This window comes from Prunus avium, chromosome 7, assembly GCF_965620075.1.
Source record: "Prunus avium chromosome 7, drPruAviu1.hap1.1, whole genome shotgun sequence".
Lineage (NCBI taxonomy): Eukaryota > Viridiplantae > Streptophyta > Magnoliopsida > Rosales > Rosaceae > Prunus > Prunus avium.
The window spans coordinates 5,540,437-5,555,307 of NC_142290.1; the positions used below are offsets into that span (position 1 = coordinate 5,540,437).

At 40.4% G+C, this 14,871-nt stretch overlaps 1 protein-coding gene across 2 annotated transcripts; it reads left to right on the top strand.

Annotated features, from left to right (window-relative positions):
* Positions 1-3,008: 3,008 nt before the first annotated feature.
* Positions 3,009-9,722, top strand: LOC110755522 (uncharacterized). 2 transcript variants are annotated; one of them, XM_021956749.2, is made up of 6 exons: positions 3,009-3,288; positions 3,699-5,521; positions 5,603-6,059; positions 7,596-7,716; positions 8,355-8,414; positions 8,513-9,722. In XM_021956749.2, exons 2-6 carry the CDS (start codon positions 3,793-3,795, stop codon positions 9,548-9,550), a joined length of 3,405 nt encoding a protein of 1,134 aa, XP_021812441.1. In that variant the 5' UTR covers positions 3,009-3,288; positions 3,699-3,792; the 3' UTR covers positions 9,551-9,722. The 2 variants fall into 2 exon arrangements, with proteins under 2 accessions (XP_021812441.1, XP_021812440.1); XM_021956748.2 differs by having other exon boundaries at positions 3,010-3,288; positions 3,699-6,059.
* Positions 9,723-14,871: the final 5,149 nt, after the last annotated feature.

Genomic DNA, 14,871 nt, shown 5'->3' on the forward strand with positions numbered 1-14,871 from the left:
GGAGAGAATTGTGTGGAGCCCAATTGCACAAGGGCTAGGGTTTCATTTTAGGTGAACATGGGAGCAAATGTTGAATGTGGCTGCAAATGATGGAATGGTTATAGTTGTTCCAGAACATAGCCAAAATTGGCAGTGGCGCCAAGATGGCCTGATTGGAGGTACCACCTTGGTGGTATGCGTCAGATCCGATCGTGGGATCGCGAGGATGATCCCCAATTTCGACCATGGGACCGAGCGGATGGTTGCTGGACCTTTGTTATTGCTACGTGGTTTCAGCCCTTATGTCGTGAGGTGGAGCCTTGCCTATGGCCAGGGACGGATCCAGAAATCTGCTCTCCGGGGGTCAACATATATAAGCTCACAATTTTTTACATATAGAAGACCCGTAGAAATGAATGAAAATGCAATAAAAATTACATACATGTTTTTATAAAAAAAAAAATTATGAGGAACATGTTTATTAGATTGTTATATGCATATTTCGGAATTTTAAAAAAACCTGTCCAAAAGGCCATGATAATAAAATTAAAAAAAGTAAAGTGACCTGGTCCTAGACGGTGTCGTTTTGAGATGAAACTACAGCAAAGAGGAGGAAATGAAACACAGACCAAAGGGATTTTGAGATGAAAAAAATACAGAAGAAAAAGTGGACCAGAAGCAGCAACGAAGGAACAAAAGGGCATAAAGAATAAATAAAAAAGGAAGTGGGACACATCATGCATGCGCGTGTCTTCAGCTGTGGGAATAAAAAAGAAGAAAAGCTTTTGATTGGACCAGCAGCCAAAGAACCATATAATATATAACATAGACATAGGCTTTTAAATACATAATATATATAGGACGACGTCGTTTTGACTTCGAGGGAAAAAAGAAACAAGGAAGCGCAAGCAGCGCTGCGTGCTGGAGGATGCTGCGCGCTGGGTAGGAGCAGCGCTGCGCGCTCTATAGGGACTTTCGTCGAGCAGTTTGCAGGGGTCAATTTTTTCCCCTCTAATGGCATATCCCAGAGTTGCAGGGGTCACTTGACCACCTTTGCTCCTCTGTGGATCCGTCCCTGCCTATGGCCACAATACCGTGGAGAAGGGGTGTAACTCCGGCCATGGAAGGAGGACCAATGCTCATAACTAGGGGGCCGAGAGGTGTAGCCACGATCTCGGTCACGGGACCGCAAGACGTGCGGCCTTGGCTCATCACGGATTGCTTCTTCGTGCCGAGCCGACTTCTCGTGCATGCTTCCAACTATGGTTGTTTGGAAGGCTTCGGTTGAGTGATGCATAGGAGGAAACATATTCCTTTGATTCAAGAACAAACGTTGAGTATAACTCGTGCTCTCAATGAAAGCACCAAATATGTTTGAGCAAATTTCCGCACAAGGAATATTCAAGGGTTGATTCCTCGATCTTCGATCTTCCTTCTCTCTCTTCCTCGATCCCTGTGAAACAAATAAGTGTAAATATACCACACCTGGGGGGTGTTGGCCAAAGACCCTCCGATGTCTAAGTTAGTTATATTAGACCTTGAAAAAGATACAACAATAGTTAAAGTGGATGGAGTTTTCTATCACGAAGAGAGCCGTGTGGCCTTAGCCGTGTGTGGTGGTATGTGGGCGTATGAGGTGAGAGAGAGAGAGAGAGAGAGAGAGAGAGAGAGAGAGAGTGTGTGTGTGTGTGTGTGTGTGTGTGTGTGTGATTTCTCTAGGGTTTCTGGGTGTAGCCATGTATTTATAGGCTTCTTGTATGCTAGGATTTTGGGATAATCCTTATTTTGTTAGAATTATTCTTTCCTAATCCTAAAAAAATGATAGGAATTAATCCAAGAGATTTGGTGGACATTGGTTCCTTGATTTAAGGAGATATTCCTATTTTAAATCAAAGATAATTTCCCTAATTAAAAATGATTTCTTTTCCACGTGTCGTCTTCTTATTGGCCAGCAAAATATGTGTTCCCACACCCACATCACCATAATTAACCACTAGCCTCTCTGCACGCGCTTTCGCGCCTGCGAGAGGCTTTTTTTTAAAAAGTTAAAATTTATTTTAGAATTAAAAAAAATAATGGGTAGTTGCGTTCCATAAAAATAGGCCATTATCTGATTTTTTTTTTAATTTTAATTTTTTTAAATATGAAAAAGTGTGAATTTACCATGTTATCCTCATTTAATTAATAATTTCAATTCTTAATGTTTGCATTAATCAAGGGCATTTTCTGGTATTTTGAATGTTTCACTATTCTCTGCCTTTTGCTTTATATATATAGATAAGCCTAAATAAAGCCCACAAACCCCACAAACCCCACAAACCCATCATAACCGAAACCCTAAAACAACTCATGAGCCTAAACAAATCCTACCACCACAACTTAAAGAAGCGTCATCTCGGCCGCACCCACTAACAGATATGGAGAAAATATGATTTTTAGCGATCTACTTGTGCATATGAGCAAATAAATAAACAAAAACAACAACCCAACCAAAGAACAATTGGGTGATTTGTAGTAATCTCCGTAAAAAACAATGTAGAATCAAATTTTGAGAACATGAGTAGCATTAGAGAGCAGGTTTTGGGAGAAGGATTTGATTGAGAACATAAATTAAAAGGGGTGATGAAGAACTTCAATCTAAGCATAGCTCAGAAGAAATCACCATAAAAGGCTTTTTATTCTGAAGACCCTAATGGACTTATTCACTAAACTAAAAGGAAAAAACGAGAAGAGAGGAGGGGGAGGAGGGACAATGACGTTTCTTCCTCCTCCCCTTTGTGGAGTTTTCCTTTAGGACTCACATAGGAGAGAGCGATTGGGTTTTTTATTTATTTTTTATTTAATGATAACTGCTTGTTGCTATGTTTTATTTTTATCTTTTTCTTCTTTTCTAAATTTTTAAATGTTTTATTTTCTGTACATGAAATTTTGCAAGAGATTATTTATTTTGTTTTGACGGTGTTTTTGGGATTAAGTTTATTTTATTTTATTTTATATAAAACCCTACCCTAACACTTTTTAACCCTAACACCCTTTTCTTTAGCCGCCCCTCATATCCTTCTCTTTCTCTCTCTTTGGTTATTTATTTATTTATTAAATTTTGGTCATCTTCTTCCTTTTTTGGTCACAAGTCGTCTTCTTCCTCTACTCTTTCTCGCTGTATCGATCTCTCTCCCTCTTCTCTCCCTCTTCCCACTTCCCAGACACCACACTCCTCTGCCTCGACGCCGGCGAGCTTCATCGCGAGGAGGATATTGGTTCGCGTGAAGGTTGATTCGCCGCCGCTCTCTTTGCCACCGCGCAGATCTGGTATTCTCTCACCCATGGTAGCCACTGCCTTCCTCTCTTTCACAACAGCGTTACCAAAACCGATTTTGCGGTTCGGTGGCGGTTCCCAATTTTTAGCCATTCTAGCCGCCGTCGGTCGGTAGGCGGTTTGGGTATTTGGGTTCGGCAACCCTAATTATATTTGTATTTAAGTAGAATTTTGCTTGATAAAACTTTATTTGTACTTTCAACCCACTGATTTTTCTGCTGAAATTCACCTAACGATAGTATACTATGCAATTCTTTGCCTATGTTTATCTTTGCACTCCTTTCTTTATTTGCCTTTGTATTGTTTATGTCTAAATTGCTGTGAACTGAGTTTTTGTATTGTTTTTAGTTGTTAAAGGAAGAGCATGCTCTGATAAGTTTCTTTTTTTTCTTTTCTATTGCAGTTTGTATGTTTCTGTTTTGAGTGACACCTCTTAAAGGGTAAGAGCGAACTGTACGGAGCAGGAAATTTCTAGGCAGCTATGTTGCTAATCTAGCATGCCAATCAACCTTCTGTCACCACAGTTGCTAATATCAAGCATGGACATGGGTCAGCTGGAACCCATGATGAAAGATGTGGATTCCATAGTACCAGAAATTCAAATGGGAGGGATGAATTCTGTATCTAGTAATTCAGAATCACAGCAGCTTTCGATATCAAACAAACAAATGGGACTGATGCTGGAACCTGTGCCTGATAATCCTGGGTTGCATGGCTTATCAATGACATACTCGCAAATGGGACAGATTGCCAATTCAAATGGGACTCAGGGTCCACAGAAACTTTTATCACCTAGCATTCATTTGGGAGAGATTGGATCCTTCCCTAAGAATTTGGAATCACATCAGTTGATGGGATCAGTTAAGCGAAAGGCACCTTCGGAACTCATGTCCGATAATCCAGCAACACATCAGTTGTCAATGCTAAACAAGCGGGTGTCACATATGGAACATAGACCATGGTTGCAGCAAGCGCCTGCAGCAAACAGAAGATCTGTACAAATGGAATCTGTGCACAATGTCCCATTATCTCCTCATTTGCCCTCGCCAAATAAGAGAATGGTAAAGATAGAATCCGTGGGATCTGTGCAAAATGCTCCAGGATCACCTCATTTGCTAGCCCCAAATAAGAAAATGGTGAAGATGGAATCCTTTTCTGGTAGGTCTGTGTCACAGCGGTCTTCGAGTCAAAAAACTCAAATGCTGCAGTCACAACCATCTCCCAAGCTTCAAAAAGAATCATTTGAATCTGTAAGGTCCAAAATGAGGGAATCTTTAGCTGCTGCATTGGCGTTGGTTAATCAGCAGCAAGATAAATGTGTGGATTCAGGAAGTAAGTCTCAGGGTGAGGCAGGAGGAATTCAGGGGAGTACACAGGAGAATCCTCAGCCTGCCGCTGATGCTGTTTACACTGACTCTAAAGAGCCTAAGGAGAATTTCCCTTCCAGTGAAACTTGTTTCATCAGGAAAAGTGATGATGGTGAAGGTGCAGGTCAAATGATTTTGGCTGATGCAACTACAAGTGCTTCTGCATTGACACCAATATGTGATGGCAAGGAATTCCAATCAAGTAATATTCTGCGTTATGAAGATGTTTCATTTAATGACAACTTGTTTGTGAAAGATGAACTTTTGCAGGGAAATGGGCTCTCCTGGGTATTGGATTCTGAGATGGAAATGACAGAGAGAAAAGAGATTCAACCTGCTGAAAAACAGAAGTTGGATCATGAGGAGATGGATAGATGCCCGGAAGAACAAGCAGTTCAATCTCCAGAAGAGTTGGCCTCTAGAATTGAAGCAGAACTTTTCAAACTATTTGGAGGTGTGAATAAGAAGTATAAAGAGAAGGGAAGGTCCCTTTTGTTCAATCTAAAAGACCGTAATAATCCAGAACTAAGAGAGAGAGTTATGTCTGGAGAAATACCTCCAGAACGGTTATGTTCTATGACAGCAGAGGAACTTGCTTCAAAGGAGCTTTCTGAGTGGCGGATGGCAAAGGCTGAAGAGCTTGCCCAAATGGTTGTTTTACCAGATTCAGAAGTTGATATGAGACGTCTAGTAAAAAAAACACATAAGGGTGAAGTTGAAGTTGAACAATATGACAGTGCTTCAGTGGAGGTTCCAGTTGATACAACTTCACATGCTCAGAGCCTACCAAGAAGCAAGGAGATGGAAGTGTCTACCCCTTTGAAACCTGATAAACCCAAGGACAAAGGGAATGCCTCAGGTGAGAAGAGCACTACAGAAGACAAGACTACTCAATGCACCTTTACTATTCCTTCTACTGAAGCGACTGATTTTATGCAAGGGCTTATGGTGGATGATGGATTGAAGGATCTTCCTCCAATTGTTTCCCTAGATGAGTTCATGGAATCCCTGGATACAGAGCCGCCATTCGAGATTTTACCTGAGAAAGTGACACCCATCTCAGACAAGGATGATTCTGAGACAAGCTCTGAATCGAAGCCTTCGGTTCTGAGTCCCAAAAACACTGTTGATGCCCCTCCACAAAAGCTTGATGAAATTGATGCAACAGATTCAAAGCCGGATGCTGACTTGAAAACCAGTGGCAGTCATGCTGTGATCAAAACCAGTGACCATGCCGATACAAAATCCCGCAACGTTTGTGCCGATGTGAAATCCAGTGGCAGTCCTGACAAATCAGTATCTAGACCTCTTGGCACACCAAGGGGTGAACGTGTATGGAATGGGTCCCTCCAACTGAATCTCTCACCCATGGCCTCTGTTATTGGCATCTATAAAAGGTTTGTCATTTATATCAAACATTAGAATTGTTGTACATTGTTCTTGACTTGTCCTGCATTTCTGGCTTGATATTTGTTCACAGCAGATTCTCTTTTCCACTGCATTGGTGTACTGCTCTTTCATTCAAAGTTTATTACATGTAGGAGTATTGGGTTTCTGTATGTTTTCAACTTTCTTATTTAAATCACGAATAATGGTCAGTCATAACTCGAAACACTTTTGAAGTTAAATTTACATGTGGACTAGGCTGTACCAGAGTATAATATAGGTGGACAGGATATTGTGTACTTTGCAGTCTGCAGGCTGGTTTGTAGTAGATGTTCTAATTTGTTCGTAACCTGCTCCCTCTTCTTTTTGGTAATCCTTGGGTGATTGGATGATGCATATAGAGGGCCAGACACTTTGATAGTAATGCTGCTTTAAAAAAAGATTTACTCCTTTTTTCCTCAAACTCGCCCTCTCTCTCTTTCTTTCATTCCAGTCCTCACCAACCCACTCCATCGATTGAATCAATCCATACCCAGGCACCTTTTCCCTCTCCTTCAATTAGTCAAACCCAGAAAAAAGTTATTGTTTTTCTTCTATTCATCAAACTTAGTTTCTCCTTTTCAATTAATCAAACCCAGTCAAACAAAAGAAATGATTAAAACAAACAAACCCGGCAGATCAGATTCAAAGATTCACAAAAGAGGCCGTGAACCATGAATGCAGTCCCACCCTCTCTCACTTAGAATCTCGAAAGTCTGCCAAAAGCCCAGATCTGGGTTTGCTTCTTGTGGACTTGGAACTCGAAATTCATGGAGGACTCGTGCTGAGATATGCTGGAGGTGGTTGTGTGTTACGGGTGGGGTCTGGTTTGATGGTCACAGTTAATATTTTTTTTGGGGGGAGGGATTGGTGTGCTGAAAAGGGTTTTTAGGGGGGATGAGGCAGTGGTATGGAGGGTGGGTGATGATGGGGAGGGTCAGAGGGGAAGGGGATGAAGGAGATCGGCGACATGAAGATGGTCGATTGTGACGGCAAAGAAGGGAGATAGGCGGAGGTGCTGTAGAGATTATTATTATTATTTTTTTCATTTCTTTAATTGTTTTAATTGTTTTTCTTTTTCCATTTTTTGATTAACTTAATTAATAATTTAGTTAATATCTTTCATTAGTCCACTTGGCACAATATAAGTGAATCCACATGGGCCCATGATTGCCATGTCATCGTTTAACGGAAAATTTGACAGTCAAACTAACAGAGGTAAGAAAGTGGTAGAAAAACCATACTTTGGGTACGAAATTGACACGAAAAAAACTTTAGGCGGTAAAGTCTAAAACTTGGGAAACTTCTGGGTAGTAAAGTAAAATTTACCCAAAAATTATTTATGCTTGATAATATTGCATGAGACAAGAAATGGTGTTTTGGTGTGTATCACATGCATGTGTGGACATATATATTGGCAAATGTAATGTTTTCAAATAGTCTGTAGTTTGTATGAAACTTTATGTTTTCATTTCTGATTTATGCTAATCCAACTTTTTCCATTGCAGTGGTGAAAAAACCTCTGCAAAAGAGTGGCCTGGTTTTCTCGATATCAAGGGCAGAGTCAGACTTGATGCTTTTGAGAAATTCCTGCAAGAGCTTCCACAATCACGAAGCCGTGCTGTCATGGTATCTCAAAGCTGTTTTTGTTTTTTGGGTTTAACGCTACCTGTATTATGTTATATTATAATGTCTCGAAAAAGGAAAAATTATATAAACAAATGTTTATTTTGGTGTTTCATTGATTTTTCCATTGGTGCAGCGTCGCCTTTTTTCTGGGAAGAGTTATCAGTTCTTAGACTCCGCAAATATAAAATTAAAGAACTTTTTGTCTTTTTTGGGCTTTAATTAGTTCTAACAAAAAGAGCAGTATCTATGACATTATGTTTGCATTTGTCTGGACAGTGTTGAACAAACTCTAAGATTGAGTCAAGTCATTTATGTTAACCTGTGTTGCACTTGAATTGTTCTCAAGAGATTTAGCAGGATTGTCTTCGATCATTTGCATTAGCATTTGCAGCCTTTATTTTGGTTTAGCAAATTAAACTTGAAAACATTGTGCTATTATAAGTTTCAGCAACTTGAATGAGAATATGAACTGCATAGGACCTTTGCGGGAAATGGCTTTCCCAGTAATCGATGAGCAGATTTATAAGATAGTTACTAGAAAGAACCAAGAAATAAAAAAAGGCAGTAATTATGTATGAATTTGATCTGTATGGGTAAAGCTATAGTTAACTTTTGTTTTTTTCCTTCAATTTTCGCAGGTCGTGCATTTTGTTCCTAAAGAGGGGTCGTCAGAAACTGAATGTGCAAGCCTTCGTGAGGTAATGTTCATACTGATATATCTTATAGCTGTATCTATATATGATCTGTGGTTGCAAGTTGAGGTTCTTTTTCATATTGAAAATTTATTCCGCTGCAGGTGGGAGAATCGTATATTGTGGATGAGAGAGTTGGTTTTTCTGAGCCTTGTTTTGGAGTGGAAATTTATTTTTGCCCTCCCCATAATAAAACCTTTGACATGCTCAGCAAGATCATTCAGAAGGAACACATTGAGGCACTTAACACTATAGATAATGGTCTTGTTGGTGTTATTGTGTGGAGAAAATTAACTTCACCAAAATCATCATCGCACCACAAGCATGTTTCAAAAAAGCAACACTATTCTTCTTCTACTACTACTAGTTCTAGGAGACATGATACAAATTTGAACACCAATTACACTTCCAAACCCGCCCAGGCTCGGGCTGTACCCCCTACAAACACTAGATCTGCACATGATGATGATGACGATGTGCCTCCCGGGTTTGGCCCCGGAGCTTCCCGGGATGAAGATGACCTTCCAGAGTTCAATTTTAGTGGTGGAGCGAATCCATCTCTGCCTCAGTATTCTGCCCAAAGGCCCTCTAGGGGGCCTGGAGTGGCAGCCCCGGTATACCCCAAGCCCCATACCCCTTCTCGCCCTGTAGATCAAATGAGAGAGCTGATACAAAAATATGGGCAAAACAATAGTAGTACGTATCAGGCCAGTAGTGTTGGTGTTACGGTTCAGCCGTGGAATGATGATGATGATGACATCCCAGAGTGGCAGCCTAATGCGCCCACAGAATCCCTAACCCAGTACCAGCCACCGCAACAGCGGCCGGTGAATAATTACCAGCAGCAGCCAATGTTGCGACCCCATTTGCCAAACCAACAACATATGGGTTTAGTACAGCATCCACAGCCATTGCAATCTCTTCAACCCACAATGAATGCGGCACCAAACTTACAAAACCCTAATCTCTCTTGGCAGCAAAGTCCCTTGTGGGCTCCACCAGCACAAGGGGGTGGGAGGTATGCAAGTAATCTAAGTTGTCAGCCCGAAGCTGGTCAGTTATATGGAGAACCCGATAGAGGAGCGGCTGCTCAGTCAGGATTAGCCTGGCGACAAAATGCTCCTAAAAGCAGAGGGTTTTAGATTTTCTCATTTTTATCATATGTAAAGTTCAATCTTTTCCTTGTATTCTAAAGATCTTTTTCTTCTGTAAGCTTCAAGTGTTCTACTGGGTTGATGTAGTCTTTTCGAACAAAAACACGAGCTATTATTCTAGCTACGGTAGCCAACCCGAACGTAGGCATTTGCTGCACAACTTTTGTTTAGCACTGAAATTACTTTCATGTTTAGGCTACCGTAATGAAACTTTATTGATCTTAGAACGGAAATAAGGTGGTTGAAACTTTTTGAGATGAAAAAGCATGTCTTAAGATTAACTCTGTATTTAACTTTAGTTGGTTTTAACCTAAAAGGCTTCATGTTATTGAGTAACGGCAAAGTATTCGTTTGCTTCTTGTTTTGAACTTTGATGGTTATCCCGAAAATGCTTTTCACCTGCACAGGATCTAATGGCCCAAAAAACAAGAAGAAATTTCTTGGGCTGCCAACCATTTTAAACAAAAGCAAAGGCAATGGATACCACCCAAAATAGACAAAATATTCTGGGGACCAATTTTGATCTAAGATTTTTTATTCTGAATACAGATCAACGGTTGAGATTGATTCTGCCTTGTTTTCTTAGGGCATCATGTAGAATCTGAAGAACAGGAAACTATATTGTACAAAATACAGAAGAGTTCAGGATATTGCCAAAAAAAAAAAAAAAAAAGAACTTACTAGGATACAAGCAATAACGCAATACATGAACCCTAGTGATTGCTGACAACAAAATATACAAACTAAACAAATGCAGCTTTGACTTGTATGTGTGTGACTTCATAGCTACCCAAACTTTTGGTATTGGCATGCTCTCGCTGGCAACAAGAAGTTCGTAGCCCAAGCTCAAAGTGTCAGACACCGGGATGGGTAGATCACGACCATCGAGCTTGGTGAGATGCACCGTGGTTCCACCCAACCCCTCCGCCAACGTCACCTGTTAGAGTTTGATATTTAGCTGGGTTTCTATGGACGATTAGAGTAGAAGGAAAAACTTAGAGAATAGAGAAAGATACAATCTGAGGAAAAATGCTCTGCACACTCTCAAAGTCTGAGAGCAATGGGTATTTTCAGTATATGAAATAAAAACACGCACCCAAGGCATGAGTACATAACCGTTTAGCCTTAGCTGGATGCACACAGCCAACAATACAATCTCAGCCCTACACTTGTCATAATATAAGACTAAGTGAATACACAATTTAAAACAAGGCTTATTTACTTTAACTTTACTTAGCTCACAGCTTATACACTAATACTCCCCTTTAAGCTTTGAGCTGATACAACTCCAAGCTTATCTTTGAGATAGTTGAATCTCTCTTTTGGTAAGGCCTTGGTAAAAATGTCTGCCACTTGTTCTTTGGTTGGACAGTATACCAAATCAACAATTCCCTGCTGTAAGGCATCCTTTATGAAGTGGTATCTTCTGTCAATGTGCTTAGTCCTTTGGTGAAACACTGGATTTTTAGTGATTGAGATTGCAGATGTATTGTCACACTGCAAAGGAGTTGCTTCAGCTTGTAACTCTCCAAAATCTTCAAGAACAAACCTGAGCCATATAGCTTGAGCTGTTGCTTCAGCAACACTTATATACTCAGCCTCTGCAGTGGAGAGTGCAACACAACTTTGTTTCACAAAAGCCCATGAGAACACTCCACTGCCAAAGGAAAAAGCATAGCCTGAGGTACTCTTGCTGTCATCTATTGATCCTCCCCAATCACTATCACAAAAACCAACTAAAACTGCCTTCTTGCCTTTCATATAATGCAAACCATAGTCCAATGTTCCTTTGATAAATCTGAGCACTCTCTTAGCTATCCCATAGTGCTTGTTAGAAGGACCATGCATATATCTAGCTAATAAGCTAGCTGCATACATCACATCTGGCCTTGTAGCAGTAAGGTACAACAAGCTGCCTACAAGCTTTCTGTATTTCTCTTCATTTGCTGTACCACTTCCATCTTCTTTACTTAACTTTTCAGTAGCCACAAGAGGAATAGAAACAGATTTGCATTCTTTCAATCCAAACTTATCCAACAGGGAAGAGGCATACTTCTTTTGGTGAATGAAAATGCTAGATTCTGTTTGAATCACTCCCATTCCCAGAAAATGGTGAAGAAGACCCAAGTCTGACATCTCATACTTCTCCTTCATATCTTCTTTGAACTCATCCAGCATATCTTGATTGTTTCCAGTATACACAATATCATCCACATAAATGGAGACTATCCTTTTCTCCCCTTGTCTTAGTGTAGAGAGTTGCTTCACTTAAGCTTTTCTCAAACCCACACTTAGCAAAATAGCTGTCAATCTCTCCATACCAGGCCCTAGGCGCCTGTTTCAAGCCATAAAGAGCCTTGTGCAATTTGTAAACCTTATCTTCCTTGCCATTAATCACAAACCCTTCAGGTTGATCAACATACACTTCTTCCTGCAATATTCCATTTAAGAAAGCAGACTTAACATCTAATTGAAATAGCTTCCAGCTTCTTTGAGCAGCAAGTGCAATCAATGTTCTGATGGTGTCCAATCTGGCAACTGGAGCGAAAGTCTCATTGTAGTCGATTCCTTGTTTCTGTACATACCCTTTAGCAACCAGCCTTGCCTTGTTCTTTTGTACCGAGCCATCCAAGTTTAACTTGGTTTTGAACACCCATTTCACACCAATAATCTGCTTATCACTTGGTCTGTCTACAAGCTCCCAAGTTCCATTTTTTTTCAATCATGGACAGCTCTTCTTCCATTGCTTTTATCCAAGCCTTGTCATGTGCAGCCTCTTCATATTTTTCAGGCTCCACAATGCACAAATTGCATTGTGCTAGGATGTCACTGATATTCTCCACTTCAATGGAGTATGATCGTAGGGTTGTGAAATCCTTGCAATCTCTTGAGGAGACCTTTCTTGTTCTTCAGTATTTGAGGGAGCATGAGAGCCAGAAAATCTTCCTTCAATTTCACTCAACTCATGTGCATTCACATCAACCACATTCTTAGATTGACCCTGAATGTAAGTTACTGCAACAGACAGCTCTGAATTCTCCTCCCAATTCCAGGTCATGGCTTCATCAAAGACCACATCTCTTGACAAAATTAACTTCCTTGTACATGGATCAAAATACTCTGTACCCTTTCTCACAAGTTGCATAACCCACAAACACACCTTTGACAGACTTTGCATCAAGCTTTTGTCTTCTTTCAGCTGGTACATGCACATAACAGAGTGATCCAAACACCTTTAAGTGACCAATTCCTGGTTTTCTCCCACTATATGCTTCAAAAGGAGTTATGTTATCAAGAGCTTTTGTAGGTAATCTGTTTAGAATATAAACAGCTGAATGTACAACTTCTGCCCACAGAAAGTATGGCATGCTTTTATCATGAAGCATTGCCTTAGCCATCTCTACAATTGTTCTATTCTTTCTCTCCACTACTCCATTTTGCTGTGGAGTATAAGCAATGGATAGCTGTCTTTGTATGCCTTCAGATTCCAAGAACTTGCTGAATTCAGTTGAGAGAAATTCTCCCCCTCTGTCACTCCTTAGGCATTTCACTTTGAGTCCACATTGTAACTCCACCATTGCTTTGAACTTTCTAAAACAGATTAGTGCCTCAGACTTATGTCTTAGGAAATAAACCCATGACATTCTTGTGTGATCATCAATAAGCAACATGAAATATTTATTCCCAGCAATTGATTCATTTTGCATGGGACCACACAAATCTGTGTGTATCAATTCTAGAGAATTCTTAGCTCTCCAAGCTTGTCCTTTTGGAAACCAATCTCTGTGTTGTTTTCCCATTTGACATCCTGCACACACACCATCAACATCTTCAAGGTGTGGAAGACCATGCGCCATTTCTTTTTCTCTAAGCTGCTTGAGGCTTCTAAGATTTAGGTGTCCTAGTCTCTTGTGCCAAGTCCAAGTGCAAGAAGTGATCCCTGCTGCTAACACTTTCTGATTATTATGCATTAAGGACAGGGGGTAACATCTGTTCTCTTTCATTTCCACTTTCATAACCAGATTGTCAAGTGATGATCCATCAAAAATACTGCACAGTTTTCCTCCAAACAGTAGGTAATACCCATGCTCATCCATCTGACCAACACTCAGTAAATTTTCTTTTAAACCTGGTAAATACATCACCTCTCGAATGTATTTCCTTCCTTTGGTTGTGTCAAGCATAAGAGATCCCATTCCAGCTACATTAACCAGATCACCAGTTGGCATTTGTACTTTTCCTGCCACATTGGTTCTCACATCAACAAGCAAATTGACATTTCCGGTCATGTGGTTGCTGCAGCCACTATCAATATACCAGTTTCCATTTACCTTTGCTTCTGTAGTTGCACAGTTAGCAAAGAATAAGTTGCCAGATAACTCAATTTGACTTGCACAGTTGGCCTTTTGAGTATTTTTTCCCACAGTGCACTCCCTAGCCCAATGTCCAAATTTATCACAATTGTGACACTTGGATTGCCCCTTGTATCGACATTCTCCAAAGTGAAACTTAGAGCACACCTTGCACTGTGGCTTAACTGCATCTTGTTTCATGGATCTTGCAGAAGTTGAATTCTGTGCAGGATTAGCAAATGACCTTTGCTAGGACTGAGGCTTTGAATCCCACTTCTTGCCCTCTCCATTCCAGTTTTTCTTAGATCCACTTGATTGAGAATTATCTCTCTGTTGTTGACCTTTTGAACTCACAGAAAAAGAGCCAAAAGCCTTATCAGTAGCATCAACATTGTGCATATCAAAACGTTGTTCCTGACTCTTAAGAATTGCCAGAACCTCCTGTAAATCAACCTTGTCTATACACTTCGTATTCTCAATCACAAGGCAGATAGGATCATAAGGTTTGCTAAGACTTATTAAAACCTTTTGCACAAGTCTTTCATTAGACAATACCTCACCAAACGTCTTCATTTGGTTAATCAACTCATTCAAACGTGTAAGATACCCAGATAACGTTTCATCATCACGCATTCTAGTATACTCGAATTCACGTCGAAGATTTTGGAGTTTAACTGATCGTACCTGATCACCACCGTGGTATTCACCATATAGCAGATCCCATGCCGTCTTAGCTGTATCAGCGTTGGCAATTCGAGGGAATATCTGATCCGAGACTGCATTCTGGATAATACCAAGAGCTTTAGCATCTCGCATATATGCAGCCACAGTTTTCTCATCGTCTTCCTCTTCTGAGCTTCCTTCAGCCTTCTTCTTCTTTGAATCTGAGACTGGAATCCCCTTTTCAACTAATGCCCACAACCCATGGGATTTGAAGATTGTCACCATCTTGATTCT